General features: G+C 35.2%; 1 protein-coding gene across 4 annotated transcripts in view; it reads left to right on the forward strand.

Moving 5' to 3' along the window:
- TBC1D19 (TBC1 domain family member 19) overlaps positions 1 to 21,984 on the forward strand; it is a 195,232-nt gene that overhangs the window by 34,247 nt on the left and 139,001 nt on the right. For all 4 annotated transcript variants that reach the window (XR_010111939.1, XR_010111940.1, XM_034958400.3 and 1 more), the window contains exons 4-5: positions 4,741 to 4,816; positions 21,361 to 21,435. Coding sequence is in view for 2 of the 4 variants with exons in the window: in XM_034958400.3 (XP_034814291.1) it covers positions 4,741 to 4,816; positions 21,361 to 21,435 (151 nt within the window). In the remaining 2 variants the exon portion in view is untranslated. The remainder of the gene's footprint in view (positions 1 to 4,740; positions 4,817 to 21,360; positions 21,436 to 21,984) is intronic.

Below are 21,984 nucleotides of genomic sequence, written 5' to 3' on the forward strand. Positions count from 1 at the left end.
GTATAATTCCAAACAGTGGATTCTCAATCTGAGGCAGTATTACTGATATTCCTGAAAATTGTTCTGTGTGACCTACTGACCTTTTACTTGATAGGGGAGGGACTGTGTTTTATTCATTATCATATTGTTGGCATTCTGTACAATAGAACTTTAAGTATATATGTTCTGAATAACTCGTTGGGATTTTTTTTAAGCAGTCCAGTGATATTATTTTTATTCCTCACTTGGGTTCTGAACAAATTAAGAAACAAGATAAAACAAAAAAGCAGATGGGAGATCAAAATTACACTTTTATTACCGATAAAGACTAGATAGGAGGACATAGCTTAGTATGAGAGCAAAATTAGTCTTTCAACTGAACTCCAGAATTAAATGGATTTAACCTTCCAGTCAAATAGCATTGGATCAGGGGCAGTATGTTCAGTTTATTCTTCTCAAATTTAAAAGTTGAATAAGGCGTTAAACCTCTTCTGTGGTGTATTGAGTTAAGCCTTAGAGAGAGTCCAAGAATGTTACAGTAATGGCACTCTTTTCATATGGAAGTGCACATCAGGGGTGGGGAAGAAACATTTCCCCTAACATAAGTCAAAAGAATAAAGAAGACTTAGCGTATTCTGTTGCATTTTTCATTGGCAGCAACCATTAGATGGATGAATAAGGAAAGCAAAAAGGAAAGTATGAATATTCATTAGGTAATATTAAACAATGGGAGATAAAAAATACACATCCTTATGCCTAATAGAGCTATAGAACACATGAGCTATACAGACTATACAGACTGAAAACAGCACACTTCGTTTTACTTGTTTTAGTAAGCATTACAAAGATTTTAGTCAGTTTCTTATTTAACAAATACACTAGAAAATTTTCTGCATTTTTTTATTTACATGAAATTTTAAACTAGTGTAGGTTAGCACTCTCCATTTCAGATTGCATACTTTAATTATCTTTTCCATTCATTTAAAACAATTAGTTATATAATATTGTGTTAATAACTATTTAGTATTAATGATAATTTACAGTGATTGAATGCTTATTTTATGCCAACACTTTATATGCATTGGCTTATTCCATATAATCTTCATTACAACCCTATGAAGTAAAATTTATTATGATCACCATTCTACAGAAGAGAAAACTGAGGCTTAAACCATGTTTTAGTTTGTCTTGTGATGCTATAACAGAATACCTGAGATTGGGTAATTTATAATGGACAGAAATTTATTGGCTCACAGTTCTGGAGGCTGGGAAGTCCAACATCAAGGTGCCAGCATCTGGTGAGAGCCTTCTTGCTGCATTATCCCATGGCAGAAGGTGAGAGGGCAAGAGGGGGTTTAACCCACCCTTTTATAATGGCACCAATCCCACCCACGTAGGTGAGGCTCTTATGGCCTAATCACTTCTGAAAGATCCCACCTCTTAATACTGTTACAATTGCAAATTTTAACATGAGTTTTGGAAAGGACAAACATTCAAACCATGGCAGAAAACTTAAGTAACTTTTTGAAGATCATATAGCTAGCAAATGGCAGTGCTGGGCCTTAACCTCCAGCTATATAATTCCAAAGCCCATATATTTTACTATGTCTCACATAGGTCTATGTCTTATCTCTTGACTGGATTAAAAATGTTCTGGAACAAAAATTGTGTCTTACATTTCTTTCATATTTCCTATAGCATCAAATAAATGACATTGAGTCAGCAAATAGTTATTGAGCCACCTACCAATGCTAACACATGACAAATATTTGTTGAATTGAGGAGACAGTGCAATTATTAGTCTTAGCCTTACTGTATTTAAGACAATCTTTACATGCAAAATGAAAATAGATCAATTTATTTCTGTGTGTTAGTCTTCATTGTACTTTGTACAGAGCAGTTTATAAGAAATTAGATGACCTATTCTTTTTCCCTCAAGGAACATAAAGAAGTAAATAAACCTTAACAATCTTATTCTATATGTGCATGTTATAAAAACATATAGCATAGTTTGCTGTTATAGTAGATATATGCAAATGTCTACCATACCTTAGAGAGTTACAAGTGTCAAACAGTAGTGGGCCTAAAATGGAAGGATGTTAGATAATGGATACCTTACACTAGACCACAGATTTGGGTAAGTCTTCGTACACATTCATGGCTTTCGCTGGGAGAGTGCTCAAGCAGTAGACCTGGGTACCTCTGAAACGTCCTAAACATACAGTTCTTCTTTGCCCTCTTAGTTTGAAATGCTACTGTATGTTTGCTATTGTGCACAGAGCCAGGTGCTGTTGATAATGAACAGGCTAGACAGTCTTTGCCTCCTGGAACTTACATCCCAGTTGGGCATACAGACTTTAAAGAGGCAATTACAGTGCAGTAAAATAAGTGCAATGATTAGGGAAATACAAGGAACACATAAGGCCGGCATTTAACTTAGATTTGGGGATGTCATGGTGGCTTACCAAAGGAAGCAATATCCAGGCTGAGATCAGAAAGCTAAGCTAGAGTTTGTCAGGGGAAAGAGTAGGGAAGAAAAGCACTTCAGGCAGAAGGGAATAGCAGGCTCAGAGATTTAGAAGTGGAAAAGAGTGTGGTGCAAACATGGTACAAAAGTTTGTATGGCTGAATGGTAGCAGGTGAAGGGATCATGGCTAAGGACGATTCTAGATTTATAAACAGGGTTGTGCCTCCTAAGACTTTGTAGACTGGATCCTAAAAGCATTTGGGTGCCATTTAAAAATTGTAAGTAAAATAGTAACATGATCAAATTTGCATTTTATTCATTCAGCAATATATTGGTTATCTACTGTGTACCAGGCATTTTGCTCAATGCTGGAGTTACAATTACTGGTGAATAAGGAAGACATCACTTCTGGCCAACATCCAGGCAAATTGGTGAATAGGTTGAAAACAGTCTGGAAGCGCTTAGGAACCTGCTGAATAAATGTAGGCAAGGAATAATGGTTGCCTAAAATAGTTTACTGTCAGTGGGTAGAACATCTTAAGTTATTTAGGGAGACTTGGGGGACAAGAAAAAATAGAGTCAAGTGTGCTGTATAAGTTTCTGTGCATTTTTCCTATCTGGCAACTCTTATCTCTGCATATTACTAAATGTAAGCTCCATGAGGGCAGGTATTTTAGCTAGTTTTGTTCACTTCTGTATCTCTTTTATATTGAGTAGGTTGTCATTAAATATTTCTGAAAAAATAAATATCTAACTTGATTTTGGTCTTAATATGAATGACTTTCAAGTTGTCTCCTCTTGTTACCTGTATTTTGGATATGTTTCTTTGATCATTAAATAACTATTAAGATCATCAGTAAAGTCTCTCAAATTTTAATCCTAAATTTCTTTTTTTTTTTTTTGAGATGGAATCTTGCTCTGTTGCCCAGGCTGGAGTGCAGTGGTGCAATCTCGGCTCACTGCAAGCTCTGCCTCCCAGGTTCACGCCATTCTCCTGCCTCAGCCTCCCCAGTAGCTGGGACTATAGGCATGCGCCACCACGGCTGGCTAATTTTTTTGTATTTTTAGTAGAGGCGGGGTTTCACCATGTTAGCCAGGATGGTCTCGAGCTCCTGACCTCGTGATCCACCCACCTCGGCCTCCCAAAGTGCTGGGATTGCAGGCATAAGCCACCACGTTTGGCCTTAATCCTAAATTTCTAAGCTTTATTAAATTTTGACATAATTACCATTAAAAGTGGAAGCAAATGGTATATTGGACAATGTGAAATAGTTTTTAAACTGTCTTACATATAAGACAAGAAATATCAAGGTATCTAGAGACTTAACTTTTTTTTCATTTGTGAATGCGAAAGATACATGAAATGTAGATTTTAGTAGAAAAATAATTTGCCAGAAATAATCAATTTGTGAAACTGTCTTATAGATTAGGTTGGATAGGTTGCCTTTCTCTATTCCAGCAATGTTTCTATGGACAGTTTAGCCTTTTACATGTAGGCTCCAGGACAGATGCAAGTGGTTTCGAATATTATTAACCTTTTACATGTTTTTGTCCCACTTTGGACCAGGAATTTATTGAGAATTCAGTCTATGGTTCCTGATTATTGGAACATGACTGTTTTGCTGTAGGTACAAGTCTGATGACTAATTTCAAGAGGAGTTATATATTGTTGTGAAATGGATTGGAATCTCCAAATAAACATTGAACCATCATGTCTTCCTACTGCCTTTTCTATCTGTGATTTCATACCACTCTGCACTTCAGTCATTATGTTCCAGTGGCCCTGACTTTTTCTGATCCTTAAACATTTCAAGCATTACCTCCTCAGAATTCTTGTGCTTACCATCCCTCTGCCTGGAATATTCTTCCCCCAGATCTTTGCATGGTTGGCTCCTTCACACTCATGTCTTGGTTTAAATATAAAATCCCCTAAGAGGACTTCACTGACCTCCAAATTTATTGTGTCTTATTACCCTGCTTTCATTTTCTCACGGCACTTACTGCAATCTGATATTATTTTATTTGTATGTGTTTGTGATTATTGGCTTTCTTCACGAGAATGTTACGTCCATGAGAACAGAGAATGTTATCTCAATCACCACCTTATACTTAGTACCTAGAATGGCCCAAGTATTTGTTGACTACATCAATCTATTTTCTTAATAAAAACAGTACATTTTGAATATAAAATGAAATGTTACTGGGAAAACAGTTTATAACATGGACTACAGAGGTAAGTAATATCTAACCAAGAGAATAATGTGTGATATTTAGCTGCCTCTTTTTGCTCCTAGGTTTCCTTTACCTAGTCATCCTGCTGCACCTCCTGAACATCTTAAAGAACCTTTGGTATACATGAGGAAAGCACAGGTTGGCTATTGTTCAATTTCATTTTATTTTTTCATGCCAAGTTATGTAATACAGAGCAAAAGATCATTACTGATGTCAGGAGTATGTATTATTAATTATGAAATACTGGGTAAGAACCACTAAATTTATGTTAGTATTTGTATATTCTCCCATTTTATATTCAGTAACCAAGGATCATACCTATTTAACTATGGCAACCCTGGAAAAAATGGGGTAGAAGGGGAAAAAATCATCTACTATACTGGCCTGCAATTTAAAATATGGTACAAGTGTAATGTGGCAATCTATTCTTCATGGCCTATGATATTAAAGGAATGAAATTTGAATGAACTGACACCCTCTTTCCTTAAATTTTGGCCTTTGAAGCCAGTGTTATTGAAAGTGTATTTAAAAGATATTTGTTCTCGCAGTAGGCTGTCACCTATTAATTGTATGCTATTATAGAACTCTGATAAACCTGCTATCAAAATGGGTTGGCAAAAAACTAAGAATAAAATGACAAAATAAAATAATTTAAGTATAAAAACTATGAATAGTTGTTAAAATGGAAGCTCAAGAAGTTCTAGCACATGCCCCTAGCTCTTTTAACTGTCCTTCATCTCAGCACAGCCTCACTCACCTCCCCTCAGTCCAGTCCTGTCCGTAAGCCTTCCTCACAGTGCTGGTTGAGTAGGACTCTGTGACTGCCACTGCTGAGGCACGTAATGAGCACCACAGTCAGTCGACCTTCATTCTTCAGCATAGCCTCAGAGATGGATTTTTAAAACCTTTTTTGGTATGGAATATTTCAAAGGTACCTCAAAGAACTCCCATGAACCCATCACTCAGCTTCCACAGTTATCATCATGGTTCTTCTGCTCTTGAAAATTTTCTGCAGAGTCATCACATTCCACAACAGTGGAAATTAGGCACTTTTTTCGACTTTTATTTTTATTTAAAAAATCATCAAAAAATTAGATGGTGAAAAGAAGCAATATAAATAAAAACCTTGGAGATATTTGAGGAAGTATATATTTCTATCTCTAGGTGGTATCTTTTAGGGCTGGAAATCAGTTAATGTTTATTTATCAATTTGTCATAAAGCATAATAAATAATACATATATGAAAGAATTGTGGGGTTTTTTTTGTTATAAAGATTTGGAACCAACCCAAATGTCCAACAACGATAGACTGGATTAAGAAATTGTGGCACATATACACCATGGAATACTATGCAGCCATAAAAAATGATGAGTTCATGTCCTTTGTAGGGACATGGATGAAACTGGAAACCATCATTCTCAGCAAACTATCGCAAGGACAAAAAAACCAAACACCACATGTTCTCACTGATAGGTGGGAATTGAACAATGAGAACACATGGACACAGGAAGGGGAACATCACACACCAGGGACTATTGTGGGGTGGGGGGAGAGGGGAGGGATAGCATTAGGAGATATACCTGATACTAAATGACGAGTTAATGGGTGCAGCTCACCAACATGGCACATGTATACATATGTAACAAACCTGCACGTTGTACACATGTACCCTAAATCTTAAAGTATAATAATAATAATAATAAAGATTTAAACTCAGTAAAATAAAACTAAGAAGGTTGGGCCTGAATATTTTTTAGTGAAATTGAAAATTTCTAAACAGTATAGAGAAAGTATCAGTTTTAACATACTAGGTGTAAGAAACAAAACATAATTTTTTTCTTTTAAATCATGACTGAAAAGAAGAGATAGAGAGGTAAATAATAAGTTGACTCTTAGAGCTTACTGCTAGCTGCTGAGAATATATGTGAGTGATAGGTACACATATGATCCTCTCTTTTCTTTCTGGACTTTCCCATGTGTATCACGGATCTGCAAACTACAGCCCCTGGGCCAAATCCAACCTGCCACCTATTTTTATAGGGCTGGCAAACTAGGAATTTTATTTTTACTTTTTTTTACATTTTTAAGTGGTTGAAAAATCAAAATAAGGATAATCTTGTGACACATGAAAACTATATGAATCACTAAGATATGTTTTATTGGAAAATAGTCATGTTCATTAATTTGCATATTGGTTGTTGCTGCTTTTGCACAACAGTGACAGCCTAAAGTGGTTGCAATAGAGATCCATGGACTGCAAAGCCTAAAATATTTACTATCTTCCCTTTCATACAAGGTTTGCCAATTCCCGCACTAAATTATTCATTCTTCAATAGCAGGGATTGTGCTTTTTATCGTCAGCATCTAGCGTAGTACCCAGCCCACAGAACACTCTTGATAAGGTTTGCTGAGCTAATTGATTCTTTAACCATGGCCATACTAATTACCTCCCCTATCAGTAAGTATCTACCTGTCTTTCTATATTTGTTCTTTTTGAGACACTTAGTTGTTTAGCTCCCTATTTTGGGGGGCAATTCCCTCTTCTTTCCATGAAAGCTACCTAGTTTGGATCACATGACTTGTATTGCTTCATGTTCTTCCTTACGTTTCATAATCTCTTCCCCAACAGACTTCTGTTCTGTCTGCCATTCTACTCCTTAGTCTAAGGCTACTTTTACTGTTTACTTTCTCTCTTCTCCCAAACTTTTGACTACTTCAAGAGAAAATCATGTAATTTCTGTGTTAACCATTATCTAGTCTCAATTCATTTATTTAACTTCCAGTGGATTCTTTTTGCTGTCTGCCAATATTATATTTGTTATTCATTGTCTGTCTTCCATTTAGGTTGTTCTAAAACTTTTTCATGCTTGTGTGGCCCCTAATTCAACCTCTGTCTCACTCATTTTAAGCATTTCTCACTTATATCTTATAAAGAGTATTCAGGTTATCTCATTCAAGCTTCCACAGCTTCCTTCTTTTTTGTTGCCGCATCTCTTTTTGCTCCAGTCCTCTAAGATCAACTGTCTGCTGCACATCTTTTTTCTGTGAGATCAAACTTAGCATGTCTAAAAATGTTTATGTTCTTTTTAAAATGACCATCTCTTCCTGAACTTCCTGTTTTTGTTACTAGTGATCAAGTGCTATATATTATTTCTTCCCATAGTCTTATAATTTCCTCTTTCTTTTCATTACCAAGGCTGTTACCATAGTAGTCACAATAATGATGATGATGGTGATAATGCTGATAACGTTGCCTTTTATTGTTTACTTTATTTTAGACATTGTGCTTTAATTCACATCCTTATCTTATTTTTATACCTCCCAACTTTCAGTCTATCTCTCCCAATCTCCTTATGTACTCTCAATACTATTAACTTTAATTATAAGCAGACGAACCCTTATAGCTCACTGCCTTTTAACAAACTTTCAATGATTATTCCCAGTTGCCTAAAAAATGAAGTTCCGATTCCAGAGCCCAGCATTTAAGAATTTTTACTGTCTGTCCTCAGCCTTCCCCTTCCACTTTGTCAGTCTCTGCTGTCTTATAACTGTCCTATGTGCCTGTCCAAGTGAATCATTTTGCCTTTCCCTCTTGCATCATTAACACTTGTTTTCCTGTCCTGGAAAGCCCTTTCTGCCTGTTTTGTGTTACAAAAATCCTATCTATTTTGTGAGGGTCAGCTCAGATGGCATCTCTTCTCTGATGTTATTACTGATTACCCCTGTTGAAAGGGATCTCTCTCTTGAACTCTGTTGAATAGCTCCCTGTTGTTTTATGGCCCTTAGCACAAATTGCAATTTATTATAGTAATTGCTTTATTTTTATTTTTATTTTTTGAGACTGAGTCTTGCTTTATTGCCCAGGCTGGAGTGCAGTGGTATGATCTCAGCTCACTGCAACCTCAGCCTCCCAAAGTGCTGGGATTACAGGCGTGAGCCACTATGCCCGGCCTATTATAGTAATTTCTGTATACATCTTTCTGACATTTATTATATGCCTCTTGAAAGAAGTAACAGTTTAAAAACATTTTTACATAACTGCTGCATCTAGTACACTGGCCTTTATGTAGCAGGAGCTTAGTAACTTTATGTTGGATTGATAGTAAAGGAGTTAGCCATCTATTTTCCCAATTATTACACTATTTATTTTAAGGATATTTACTGAATACCTACTCAGTAGAAGATTCTATGCTGCAGAAATTCAGAAATAAATTAGATACAGATTCTGCCTTCAAGTAATTGCAAGGTTTAGTAATTGAAATAAGACTTGGACACTAGATGTAATACAAAGTAAAAAGTGCTGTGTGACTAGCGGGAAGTGACTAGGAAGTTTCGTCCGCGCACTGGGAAGGAGTAGTATACAAGTGGTTTCCCACCAGGTTATTCTTTGCCCTTTTTAATGAACAAGAAGCTTTAAAAATCCAGTTAGTGTTTCTTTTCACTTTGTATTTAGTAAAACACGGGTAGAAAATATTTTGAATTGTACCCTGGAAAAATTCAATTCATTTTTTTTTTCAGTTAAAGTTTTATGAATTACTTTAACTTCACTTAGCTCTTGATCGTGTCTTCAGAGTTGGGTTATAAATCAGCTTCCTGCAGTTTCTGGCAAGCTACACTGGTACTTAATTTTCTGGGCTCATGAGGTTATGAAGCTTCTTATTCTGTATCGGCATTTCCCGGAATGTTTTCTGCTAAATACTAACCTTGAGAGATGCTCCACAAAAAATGGTTCCTTGGACAAGGAAGTTTGCAAATTGAGGAACACTGCTTTCCTCTTGATGACTCACAATTTGTTTTACTATTTTTACTGGACTTTGTATTTTAGAAGAGTTTTGCGAAGTTAGCACAGAGAGTTCTCATAGATCTCATACGCAGTTTCCCTTATTATTAGCATCTTTACATTAGTATGGTACATTTGTTATAATTAATGAGCCATATTGGTTGATACATTATTATGAACTAAAGTCCGTAGTTTATTCAGACTTCCTTAGTTGTAACCTAATGTCCTTGTTCTGACCCAGGATCTCATCCAGGACACTACATTACATTTGGTTGTCATGTCTCTTTAGACTCTCTTGGCTATGACAGTTTCTCAGACTTTCCTTGTTTTTGATGACTTTCGCAGTTTTGAGAAGTACTGTTCAGATATTTTGTAGAATATCCCTCTCTTGGAATTTATCTGATGTTTTCTCATGATTAGGCTGGGATTGTGGGTTTTTTGGAGGAAGATCACAGATGTAAAGTGCCATTTACATTTATCACATCATATCAGGGTACATACTATTAGCATGATTTATCGCTGTAGGTGTTAACCCTGATCATCTGACTGAGGTAGTATTTGTGAGGCTTCTCCACTGTAATGTTACTCTTTTTCCCTCTTTCCATACTGTACTCTTTGGAAGGAAGCCACTACATATAGACCATACTTAAGGAGTGGAGAATTATGTTCCACCTCTTTGAGGGTGGGGTATCTACATAAATTATTTGGAATTCTTCTGCATGAAAGAGTTTCTCTCTTTCCCCATTTATTTATGTATTCAATTATTTATTTACATCAGTATGGACTCATGGATATTCACTTTCTACTTTGAGTTTTAATATTTTTTAATTTTGTTGCGCACAAATTATTGTGGCATGTTAAAGGTTTGGAGAAGTTCTGCAGGAAAGAAACCTGTTTAATTTTATTTAATCCAGTGTTGTTCAAGCTTACTGATCATGAAACCCTATTTCCATGTAAAATACCTTGGGAAATACTTTGCTACGCCCTTCAGTGAAAGCTGTATTTGAAGACATACAGTGTGATAAATATAAGTGCATGAGTTTTCTTGTGAAACAATACTAATAAGCATATAGATCCCTAATTGTATCCTAGGTAATATTCTAGTGCTATACATGTACTCACTCATTTAATGTTCATGATAACCCTATGAGGTGGGTTACTAATGTGGTCTTAGTTCTCACTTTACAAAATGAGAAAGTGGTAGAGCTGAGATTTGAACCTGGTCAGCCTGGCTCCAGAATTTACATTACCTGATATTCAGTCTGTTTATCTAGCTCAGAAATGCTCAGGCAAACTCAAGATGTACTATGTGGTTGAATTTATTCTGTTCTCTGTCAATCCAGTAACCTTGGCAAAAATGATAATTTTGTTAATTTTGCATTACTTCAGTTCTCACCCTCTTCCTAATGGTCTTTTTGCCTTCTATACTGTCACTCCTTTTCCTAAAATTTCCAATACCTTGAGGATAGAGCTCAAATTCTTTTTTTTATTTTTATTTTTATTTATTTTATTTTTTGTTTTTATTTTTATTTTATTTTTTATTTTTTTATTTTATTATTATTATACTTTAAGTTTCAGGGTACATGTGCACAATGTGCAGGTTAGTTACATATGTATATATGTGCCATGCTGGTGTGCTGCACCCATTAACTCGTCATTTAGCATTAGGTATATCTCCTAATACTATCCCTTCCCCCTCCCCCCACCCCACAACAGTCCCCAGGGTGTGATGTTCCCCTTCCTGTGTCCATGTGTTCTCATTGTTCAATTCCCACCTATGAGTGAGAACATGCGGTGTTTGGTTTTTTGTCCTTGCGATAGTTTACTGAGAATGATGATTTCCAATTTCATCCATGTCCCTACAAAGGACATGAACTCATCATTTTTTATGGCTGCATAGTATTCCATGGTGTATATGTGCCACATTTTCTTAATCCAGTCTATCATTGTTGGACATTTGGGTTGGTTCTAAGTCTTTGCTATTGTGAATAGTGCCACAATAAACATACGTGTGCATGTGTCTTTATAGCAGCATGATTTATAATCCTTTGGGTATATACCCAGTAATGGGATGGCTGGGTCAAATGGTATTTCTAGTTCTAGATCCCTGAGGAATCACCACACTGACTTCCACAATGGTTGAACTAGTTTACAGTCCCACCAACAGTGTAAAAGTGTTCCTATTTCTCCACATCCTCTCCAGCATCTGTTGTTTCCTGACTTTTTAATGATCGCCATTCTAACTGGTGTGAGATGGTATCTCATTGTGGTTTTGATTTGCATTTCTCTGATGGCCAGTGATGGTGAGCATTTTTTCATGTGTCTGTTGGCTGCATAAATGTCTTCTTTGGAGAAGTGTCTGTTCATGTCCTTCGTCCACTTTTTGATGGGGTTGTTTTTTTCTTGTAAATTTGTTTGAGTTCATTGTAGATTCTGGATATTAGCCCTTTGTCAGATGAGTAGGTTGTGAAAATTTTCTCCCATTTTGTAGGTTGCCTGTTCACTCTGATGGTAGTTTCTTTTGCTGTGCAGAAGCTCTTTAGTTTAATTAGATCCCATTTGTCAATTTTGGCTTTTGTTGCCATTGCTTTTGGTGTTTTAGACATGAAGTCCTTGCCCATGCCTATGTCCTGAATGGTAATGCCTAGGTTTTCTTCTAGGGTTTTTATGGTTTTAGGTCTAACGTTTAAATCTTTAATCCATCTTGAATTAATTTTTGTATAAGGTGTAAGGAAGGGATCCAGTTTCAGCTCTCTACATATGGCTAGCCAGTTTTCCCAGCACCATTTATTAAATAGGGAATCCTTTCCCCATTGCTTATTTTTCTCAGGTTTGTCAAAGATCAGATAGTTGTAGATATGCGGCGTTATTTCTGAGGGCTCTGTTCTTTTCCATCGATCTAGATCTCTGTTTTGGTACCAGTACCATGCTGTTTTGATTACTATAGCCTTGAAGTATAGTTTGAAGTCAGGTAGCGTGATGCCTCCAGCTTTGTTCTTTTGGCTTAGGATTGACTTGGCGATGCGGGCTCTTTTTTGGTTCCATATGAACTTTAAAGTAGTTTTTTCCAATTCTGTGAAGAAAGTCATTGGTAGCTTGATGGCACAAGACAGGGATGCCCTCTCTCACCACTTCTATTCAACATAGTGTTGGAAGTTCTGGCCAGGGCAATTAGGCAGGAGAAGGAAATAAAGGGTATTCAATTAGGAAAAGAGGAAGTCAAATTGTCCTTGTTTGCAGATGACATAATTGTATATCTAGAAAACCCCATTGTCTCAGCCCAAAATCTCCTTAAGCTGATAAGCAACTTCAGCAAAATCTCAGGATACAAAATCAATGTACAAAAATCACAAGCATTCTTATACACCAATAACAGACAAACAGAGAGCCAAATCATGAGTGAACTCCCATTCACAATTGCTTCAAAGAGAATAAAATACCTAGGAATCCAACTTACAAGGGATGTGAAGGACCTCTTCAAGGAGAACTACAAACCACTGCTCAATGAAATAAAAGAGGATACAAACAAATGGAAGAACATTCCATGCTCATGGGTAGGAAGAATCAATATCATGAAAATGGCCATACTGCCCAAGGTAATTTATAGATTCAATGCCATCCCCATCAAATTCTTTATTATGGCTTACAAAGCTAGAAATGATCTTGACCTCTTTAGTTCCAGTCTCATCTCTTGCCTTCTCACACCATTCTTCCCCAACCTGCCATGCACATACTTTCTCTCTCTCTAATCATACTTGACCTCTTCCACTTGTTGCAATAGGAGAACTTTTGCTTATGCCACTGCGTCTATTTGAAACTGCCTCCTCTCATCCCATATATTTCTGGCTATACTTGAAACTGCCTCCTCTCATCCCATATGTTTCTGGGTATACTTGAAACTGCCTCCTCTCATCCCATATATTTCTGGCTAGCTTCTGCACATCATTTATGTTATCAAGTGAGATGATAGATTGTTTAGGATGGCTCTCTGACTCCCAGATCTCAGATACTCAGGTACTTTTCCGGTCTCATCCATCCTCCACAGGAGAGGCCCCCTATACTTCTCTACTATAATACTTGGGTTGCTTGTATCATCACTTAGATTCTTTAATGTCTGTGAAGTAGGACCTGAGTCTGTCTTTTCACCACTGTATCTCCAACATCTGGCACAGTCCCCAGCCCGTGGTAGATAATAGATATTTTTAAAAAATTATGAATGAATAGCATAAACAAAAAATAGAGAACATTCCTAGAAAATATTCAGACCCTTTGACTTAGTAATTCCACTTCTAGAACCTTGTATAAAGAATCAGAAACACAGAAACTTATGTTCGTAATAATAGTAAAAAATTTAAAAGAATCTAAATGAATAACAGTAGAGCTTGCTTAAATATGACATGCTGTTTCCAAAAGAAACAATGTTACATAGGCATCAAAAATGTCCATTTTTGAAGAATTATAATGAATAGGAAAAGGCATACATTATAATCTTATATGGAGAAAGCAAAATGTAAAACAACATAATTTCACTTTAATCCAAAATATATGTGTTTTTATGTCTCAATTACACACATATACATGCATAGAAAAATGAAAGAAAATACATTAATATTGGTTGTTTTTGTTTGATGTATTATTTTTATTATCAGAGAAGAATTACTAAAATGTTTTTCTATTAGATAGCTGGGTTATAATTAGTTTTTTTTGTCAGAATGAAGAAAATAGTTTTCTGATTTTATAATTTCATTTTTTTATGTGCTATTTGTTTAATATATGGTTTAAAAGTCATTTTATTTACCTTCATTGTTATTAAAAAGTAGTAATGCTATAGTAATTTAAAAAAATTAGTATGATCATGAATCTTTTATAAATTTTTTGCTTCTCATACTTAGAAATTGCTTTATTTATGAAACTCCTGAAATCCTTTGAGTCAATACCATAGATTCCAATTATTAGGGAAATTTACTTGAAGGCAACAATAATTTCATTTAGAGAGGATATAGGTTTGGGTAAAAGGTAGATGTCTTCCTATTGGAACATTTTAAATGTTAAAAACCATTCACTTTCCTTTTGAATAACATGAAAGCTTTGAATTTATTTTGTAAGTCTTTTGGGTAGAAACCATCTATTTATTTATTTTGGGGTGCTAAATGTACATTGAAATTATTATATAATAGCACAGGCATAATCATGATTTTTTTTTTTGGCATTTCTTCTAAGACTTAGGGCCTAATTATCCACCTCCAAGAATAGGACCTGAGAAAAATTGTGTCTATAAAACTGGAGCTAGAGTGGACCTCAAGTTTATCCAGTCCAAACTCTGGCAAGTGTTCACTTCTCATCTCCTTTTGCTCCAGGACTTCTGGAAACAAGGAGCTCATAATTTCACTGAGTTAAGTTATATTTGAGGTAAATATTTCTACTTGTTGCAAAGTGTCTTTTTTAATATTAAATGATCATCTGCTCCTTACTACATTTACTCACTGGTCCTCGTTTTGTGCTTGGCACGTAGACAGCATTCAGTATATTAATATATTAGTCAGTGAGTCAGCGAGTGAATAAAGGAATGAATGGATACCACTTAATTAAGATTAGAGTTCTTGAGGAAACCTAAAGGATGGCCAAGCTTGAAAGCAGCTGCTTGCTTCTTCATCTTGGATTTCCCCTCATTGTCAGGAAATTCTATTCCTGTTTCTGATAACTGTGGAACTGACTCCTTTGACCATCCAAGATTTCAATGGAAATGACTTCACTTACCATCTGACTGAAGTTCTTGCAAGAGATACCTTGGAAAAGACCTCTCCACCTTGACATAGTGTTATAGATATGGGACAGAGGATAGACATGGCCAGCAACTGGGGTCACTTTTCTTTCTTTATGTTTAGGATTTTCAAGGAAGTGGTATATGTTCAATTGACAATGTTCAAGTTTAGCCATATCTAGCTTTTCTGTTTGCTCATTCTTTCATGTTTTTTCTGTAGTTTATGACATATGGACTGATACAGATCTTATGAACTTTTTGCAAACTATCTCTGTCCCATATTATTTGTATATCTGTCTTATCCTCCTGACTTCCACCACAAAAGTGATGTGTTGCTTAGTGACAGGAATGCTGTTTTATTCATCTTTAGTGGCTTGTATTTAATAGGTGGCTAATAAATATTTGCTAAATCAATGTATTTTCATCATTTAAAAACTCAGATAATATACCTCATTTTCCCCTGTTCTAGTTATTAAAAAACCCCACTTTTCTGAATTGGACATACTCTTTTCTTTCCTCAATGTTTAGTCATAGTATTTCTCTGTTCCGGGTCATTTCTAAGTTCCTGCTTTAATTGTGTAGCTCAGAAAAAAATGGTAATCAAATAAGTTTTAATCAGCACTTCTTACATTCTTAACAGTCTTTCTCATTGTGCTTTCATGTGTTACTTTTTAAGTTTCCTCATTTGTAAAATGATAGTAATGACACACATCTTATAGGTTAGTAAAATAACATACATAAACACATGTAAATCACATAGTTGTGTTTCATCAACTCTTTCCATTGAGAATACTTTCTTATGATGTCTAATTTCTTTTCTGTGTAACTTTTTCTCTTGACTGTTTTCTCTATATATTACATCTAATGTTAAATTTAGAGTTGGTAAATTGAAATTCTTGATACAATGGGATATCTATATTTGGAGAACTGTGATTCATCACTTTACAGAAAATACCTGAATGAGCTGTTTTTGCCAAAATAATTATTTAAAGGATAATTTAACAAATATTCAACATCTTGTCTAGGTGTCATTCCAAAAGTTATCTTTCTATTTTGAATGGCCTTCATGTTTGAATTTTTAGGAAGTTTTATGCTGTTTTAAAATTGTGTATTGCAGTCTTGAAAATTTGTACAGTACAGCTGACCCTTAAACAATGTGGGGTTTAGGGGTGCTGACCCTTCATGCAGTCAAAAATTCACATATAACTTTTGACTCCCCCAAAACTTAACTACTAATAGCCTACTGTTGACCAGAAACCTCACTGATAACATTAAGTGGATTAACACATATTTTATATGTTATATATATTATATACTATATTCTTACAATAAAGAATGCTAGAGAAAGGAAAATATGAAGAAAATCATAAGTAAGAAAAATATACTTATTATTTATTAAGTGGGAGTAGATCATCATAAATATCTTCATCATAAATGATCATAAATCATCTTCACATTGAGTAGGCTGAGGAGGAGGAGGAAGAGGAAGGATTGGTCTTGCTGTCTTGCCTGGCAGAGGCAAAAGAGGTAGAGGAGGTGGAAGGGATACAGGAGAGGCAGGCACACTTGGTGCAGTTTTACAGAAATACATTGTAACTCCCACCTGACATTTTTACTTTTTCATTTTTCTAAAAATATTTCTATATGGTTCCAGTCCTCTTTCACTGTTTGCTTTAGTTTCAAGGGTCCATGTTGCAAAATGGACCCTTCTATGATATGGACACTGAAGTCAAAAGCAGTCTTGAATAATCAGAACTCTTCTGCCAGATTGTCTAATGTCAATTTGTTTTTTGGCACCACTTCTTCTACGTGTTCTTCCTCATTATCTGACAGTGGTCTGGAAGCAGTCATCTCCATCAAGTTATTTTTAATTAAATTCCTCTGGTGTGGTGTCTATTAGCTGTTGAATTTCTCTAAAATCTGTATCTTGCAACCCTTCACTCCCAACCTTTTTTGGTCATATCTATAATCTCTTTCATTATTTCCTTGATTGACTCTCTTGTAAATCCTGTGAAGTCTGTACAACATCTGGAAACAGTTTTCTCTAGCAGGAATTTACTGCTTTGGGCTTGATGGCTTTCACAGCTTTTTCCATAACAACAATGGTGTCTTCAATGGTATAAGTCTTCCAGACTTTCATGATGATCTCTGTATTGGGTTTCTCTTCCATAGCATTGGCAAATCTTTTCCATAGGGTGCTGTATATAATGAGCCTTAAAGGTCCCTATGACCCAGACCAAGAGGCTGAATTAGAGACGTTGTGTTTGAGGGTAAGTAGACCAATTTGATATCTTCTGTGTTGAACTCGTGGTGTTCTGCGAGGCGAAGGGCATTGTCCAATATCAAAACAGCTTTAAAAACAGTCCTTTACTGACAAGGTACTTCCTGACATCAGGGAAAAAGCATAAACTGAACCAATCCAGAAAAAGGGTTCTTGTTGTCCAGGCCTTCTTGTTTTAAAACCGAAAGCCTGGCAATTGGTGTTTATCTTTTCCCTTCAAGGCTCAGGGGTTAGCAGCTTTACAGATAATGGCAGTCCTGTTCCTAAACCCAACTGCATTTACAAAAAATGGTAGAATTAGCCTATTTCTTCTTGCCTTAAATCCTGGTGCTTGCTTCTCTTACTTACTAATGAAAGTCCTATGTGGCAATTTTTCCCCCTTAGAATAAGGCACTCTCTTCTGCATTAAAAACCCGTTCAGCCAGATATCCTTTTTCCTCAATGATTTGAATGGCATCGGGAACTCATCTTCTGCCTCTTGGTCAGCAGAAGCTACTTCTTTTGTTATCTTGACATTTTTAAGCCAAACTGATTTTGAAAATGTCAAACCATTCTTGGCTGGGATTAAATCCTCCAGCTTTAGATCCTTTACCTTTCTTTTGCTTTAAATTGTCATGTAATGACTTCATTTTTTCTCAAATCATATTTGGAGTCTATGGGTATGCCTTTAGTAACCCTGCACCCACATAAAAGCTGTATTTTCAATGCTAGATAAAAGAGTATTTTGCAAAAAAAAAAAAATGCAAGATTTTCACCTCTGGTGGTGTAGCTACAGCCATGGCTTCATGAATTTCCTTTTCTTTTTTTACAATGGTCCTTATGCTGGATTCATTTCTCTTGAAGTGATGGGCAACTGCAGCTGCAGACCTCAATCTTCCGTACATATCAAGCAATTCAATGTTTTCTTGCAATGTCATGACTTTTCTTCTTGGGAGCATTTCTAGCATCACTAGTGGCTTTTTGTATGGGTCCCATGGCATTATTCAGGGACAATATTGTGCTCAACACAATAAAAAAATGTGAGACTGCGAGAGATCACTTTTTACTGCAATACACAATTTACAGGCCTGTGGAACTGCTCACATGGAGATGATTAGCATCACCCAGGGTTTCAAGCAGATACTCACAGCACTTGAATTCACTGTGAATTCAATAGCAAGAGGAGGTGGCTACAAAATTGTTACAGTAATATAGTATGTGCTACAGTTAATTTTATGCAGTTGTGATTTAATACTGCGTCTTTATGTTTGTTCATATTTCTCTCAACTTCAAATGGTACCATGTATAGTCTGAAAGTATATATATGTTTTTAATAAAACTTAACTTTTTATAATAGTTTTGTGTATACTTTATGGTAGGAAATGATAAAATAGACTACTAGTATCTACATATATTTTATGCATTCAGAACAAACCCAACTTTTTCTTAAAATTTTCAATATGTCTAGGCTATATGGTTTGTCTGTGAGGTTTTTTGAAATTGTTGCTGATCTCCAGAATTTTTTCCAATATATTTATTGGAAAGAATTTAAATATAAATAAACCCATACAGTTCAAGCCTATGTTGTTCAAGTGCCAACTCTGTATATTATGAGCTGCACATTAATGTCTATTGTATTTAATAACTTTAATTTTGTTTTTATGTCTGAGAGTTAATGCCTTTTTATCAATTCTAGAGCTGTTTGCATGAGTGATTGAAAATGAGAATATTTGTAACCATAATTTAATAGCTAGCAATTTGGTTCCTTATAATAGGATAAATAAAAATCCAGGGATTGGATTTTTAATATGTATGCAAATTTTATTTTATTGTGATCGTTTAATTAGAAGTATTTTTTAATAAGCTTTTTCTTACCTGTTTCCTCCACCATTTGGGGTGGGAGGCAGCAGGTAACAGAAGGCTTGTTAGAGGAAATGATACTTAATCTGACATCAGAAAGGTGAATGAGATTTATCTAAATAAGGTGGGTGTAAAGATATTGAATGTGGAAGGTAGGTTGTATCATTATAATTAATGTTTGCTCATTAACAATGTACCCAAATAAGAGGTACCAAATAAGTCTGGGATCTAAGAGAATTATTTATAGTTAAGGAGAGAATTAAAATAAGCCAATAAATAGAGTTAATTTGGGAACTATTTCATGTAATGTATTGAGTATGCTTTTATTCTTGAAAATCTATTTCTATAAATGTAGTAAACTGAACTTTATACATTTCACGTAGCTCGATATTTATTCAGAAGAATTTTTTCTGTTCAGTCACTGCTTGGGCCATTGCATTAAAAATTTTTAAAATACTTGCAACATTACTTAGGGTAGAAATATGTTTAATTATTGAGCATCTATTATGTGCTAGACACAGTGTGATTTGTACCATGATAGGTGGAGGACAGGGTGTTATGAAAGCCCATAAGCAAAGCCACCTAATGCTATCTTGGTTGGGGATCAGGTGAGAAAAGTTTTAATGGAGGAAGGGATATTTAAGCTGATACCTAAAAGGTGAATAAGATTTATTTAGACAAGAATAAGAATGTTGGAGGTGGGAGTTGAGCTTGGAGAGCAAATTTCAGATAAAGACTAATGTATTTGAATGTGTGTGTTGAAGAAGCTATGAATAATGATAGCTGTAGTAAAAGCCATCACTTATTGAATGATAATTATCATATTATGCCACTGTTTGAGTCAGTTTACATGTATTAACATCTTTAATCTTTGTAACAGCCATATAAGGGAACTGTTGTTATTATTCCACTTTCGTTAATTGATTATTGATTATTAATTGTTCTTTATGAGTAATATACCATTCTCTCCTTCTTTCCTTATTAGGTCTGAATTTTGGGACTTTGGTATTGTTTTATTTTGGTTTCAGTGAGCCAGAGGTGGTCTGTAGGCACATTTAGTAAAAAGACAAAAAACATCATATGGCATTTTAGCTTGTCGTTGAAAAGAATATTATATTAAAATATGGTATTTATGGATGATCAAACCTAGGACTATTAAAACTTAATTTCCATGTTATAAGAAATAGAAGAGATAATGAAGAAGGTAATCAATACTATGAAAAATAGTGAGACAAATCTAGATTGTGACACATTCTAAGAGATAACTGGCCTGGACCTTTCAAGAAAGTCAGTATCATAAAAAAAAAAAAAAAAAAGAAGAATAGAGAGATTCTGGATTAAACTGCTCTGAAAGACAGAGACATAACAACCAATGAAATGTAATGCATGAATTTTGAATGGATCCCAGATTTTAAAAAACTATAAAAGATATTTTGGAGACAACTGGAAAATTTGAGTATATATGGACTAAGTATGACATCATGAAATATTAATTTTCTTAGGTATGATAATGATATTGTGATATGTTGGAAAATGTCCTTATTCTAAGAATATGCATGCTGATGTATTTAGGGGTAAAACTTCATTTTTGGAAAAATTACAATGTAATAATTTCTGTACATTCTTACCTTTTACTAGGTCATTAATGAGATTCCTAAGTATTAAACATTTATAAAATACTTAAATTTAACTTATCTTTTTATCTGATATTTTCCATATAATGTTTATTACCATATGACTTCTTGACATTTTAAAAAATCTGGCCTCATTCCCATCCTCAACTAAAATATCAGTTATTTGAGGACTGAGGCTTTCTGTTATTCACTGCTTAATTCATAGCACAAAGGATAGTATCTGGCATATAGTAGGCAATAGTCAGTATTTGTTGAGTGGACTAATAAATAAGGATAACCAATCTCAACCAGCCTTACCATTTCTATATAATTTGTAATATCTTTAATTTTTTTATTAGTTTTAGTATTGTTACTGGAAAAGATAATTGATTTTTTTTATGTTTCAGGGAAGTTGGGAAAAAAGAATTTTGAAGAGTTTAAATAGTATGTGCACTGAACTGAGTATCCCACTGGCACGAAAGGTACTTTTAAACATTTTTCTGTTTAAGTACTTCATTGTGAATCAAATACTAGAAAGTATCATGAAGTTATATAACTGTTAGGCACATTTATTTATTTATTTATTTAGAGACAGAGTCTTGCTCTGTCACCCAGGCTGGAGTGCAGTGGCGCGATCTCGGCTCACTGCAACCTCCGCCTCCTGGGTTCAAGCGATTCTCCTGCCTCAGCCTCCAAGTAGCTGGGACTACAGGCACCCGCCACCAGGTCTGGCTAATTTTTTTGTATTTTTGATAGAGACGGGGTTTCACTGTGTTAGTCAGGAGGGTCTCGATCTCCTGACATCATGATCCGCCCACCTTGGCCTCCCAAAGTGCTGGGATTACAGATGTGAGCCACTGTGCCCGGCCTATTTATGTATTTTTACTAGTATATCACCTTGGTTTGAAACAAAAATCTGTAAAAGGCCAATTATGTGGGTATATTCTATATGGATTTCTATTTTGTGTGCTATAATAATTATTATAACAAACCTGTATCTTTGAAATAAATAGAAATATGAATCTGTAGTA

This window comes from Pan paniscus, chromosome 3 (assembly GCF_029289425.2).
Source record: "Pan paniscus chromosome 3, NHGRI_mPanPan1-v2.0_pri, whole genome shotgun sequence".
NCBI classification, from domain to species: domain Eukaryota; kingdom Metazoa; phylum Chordata; class Mammalia; order Primates; family Hominidae; genus Pan; species Pan paniscus.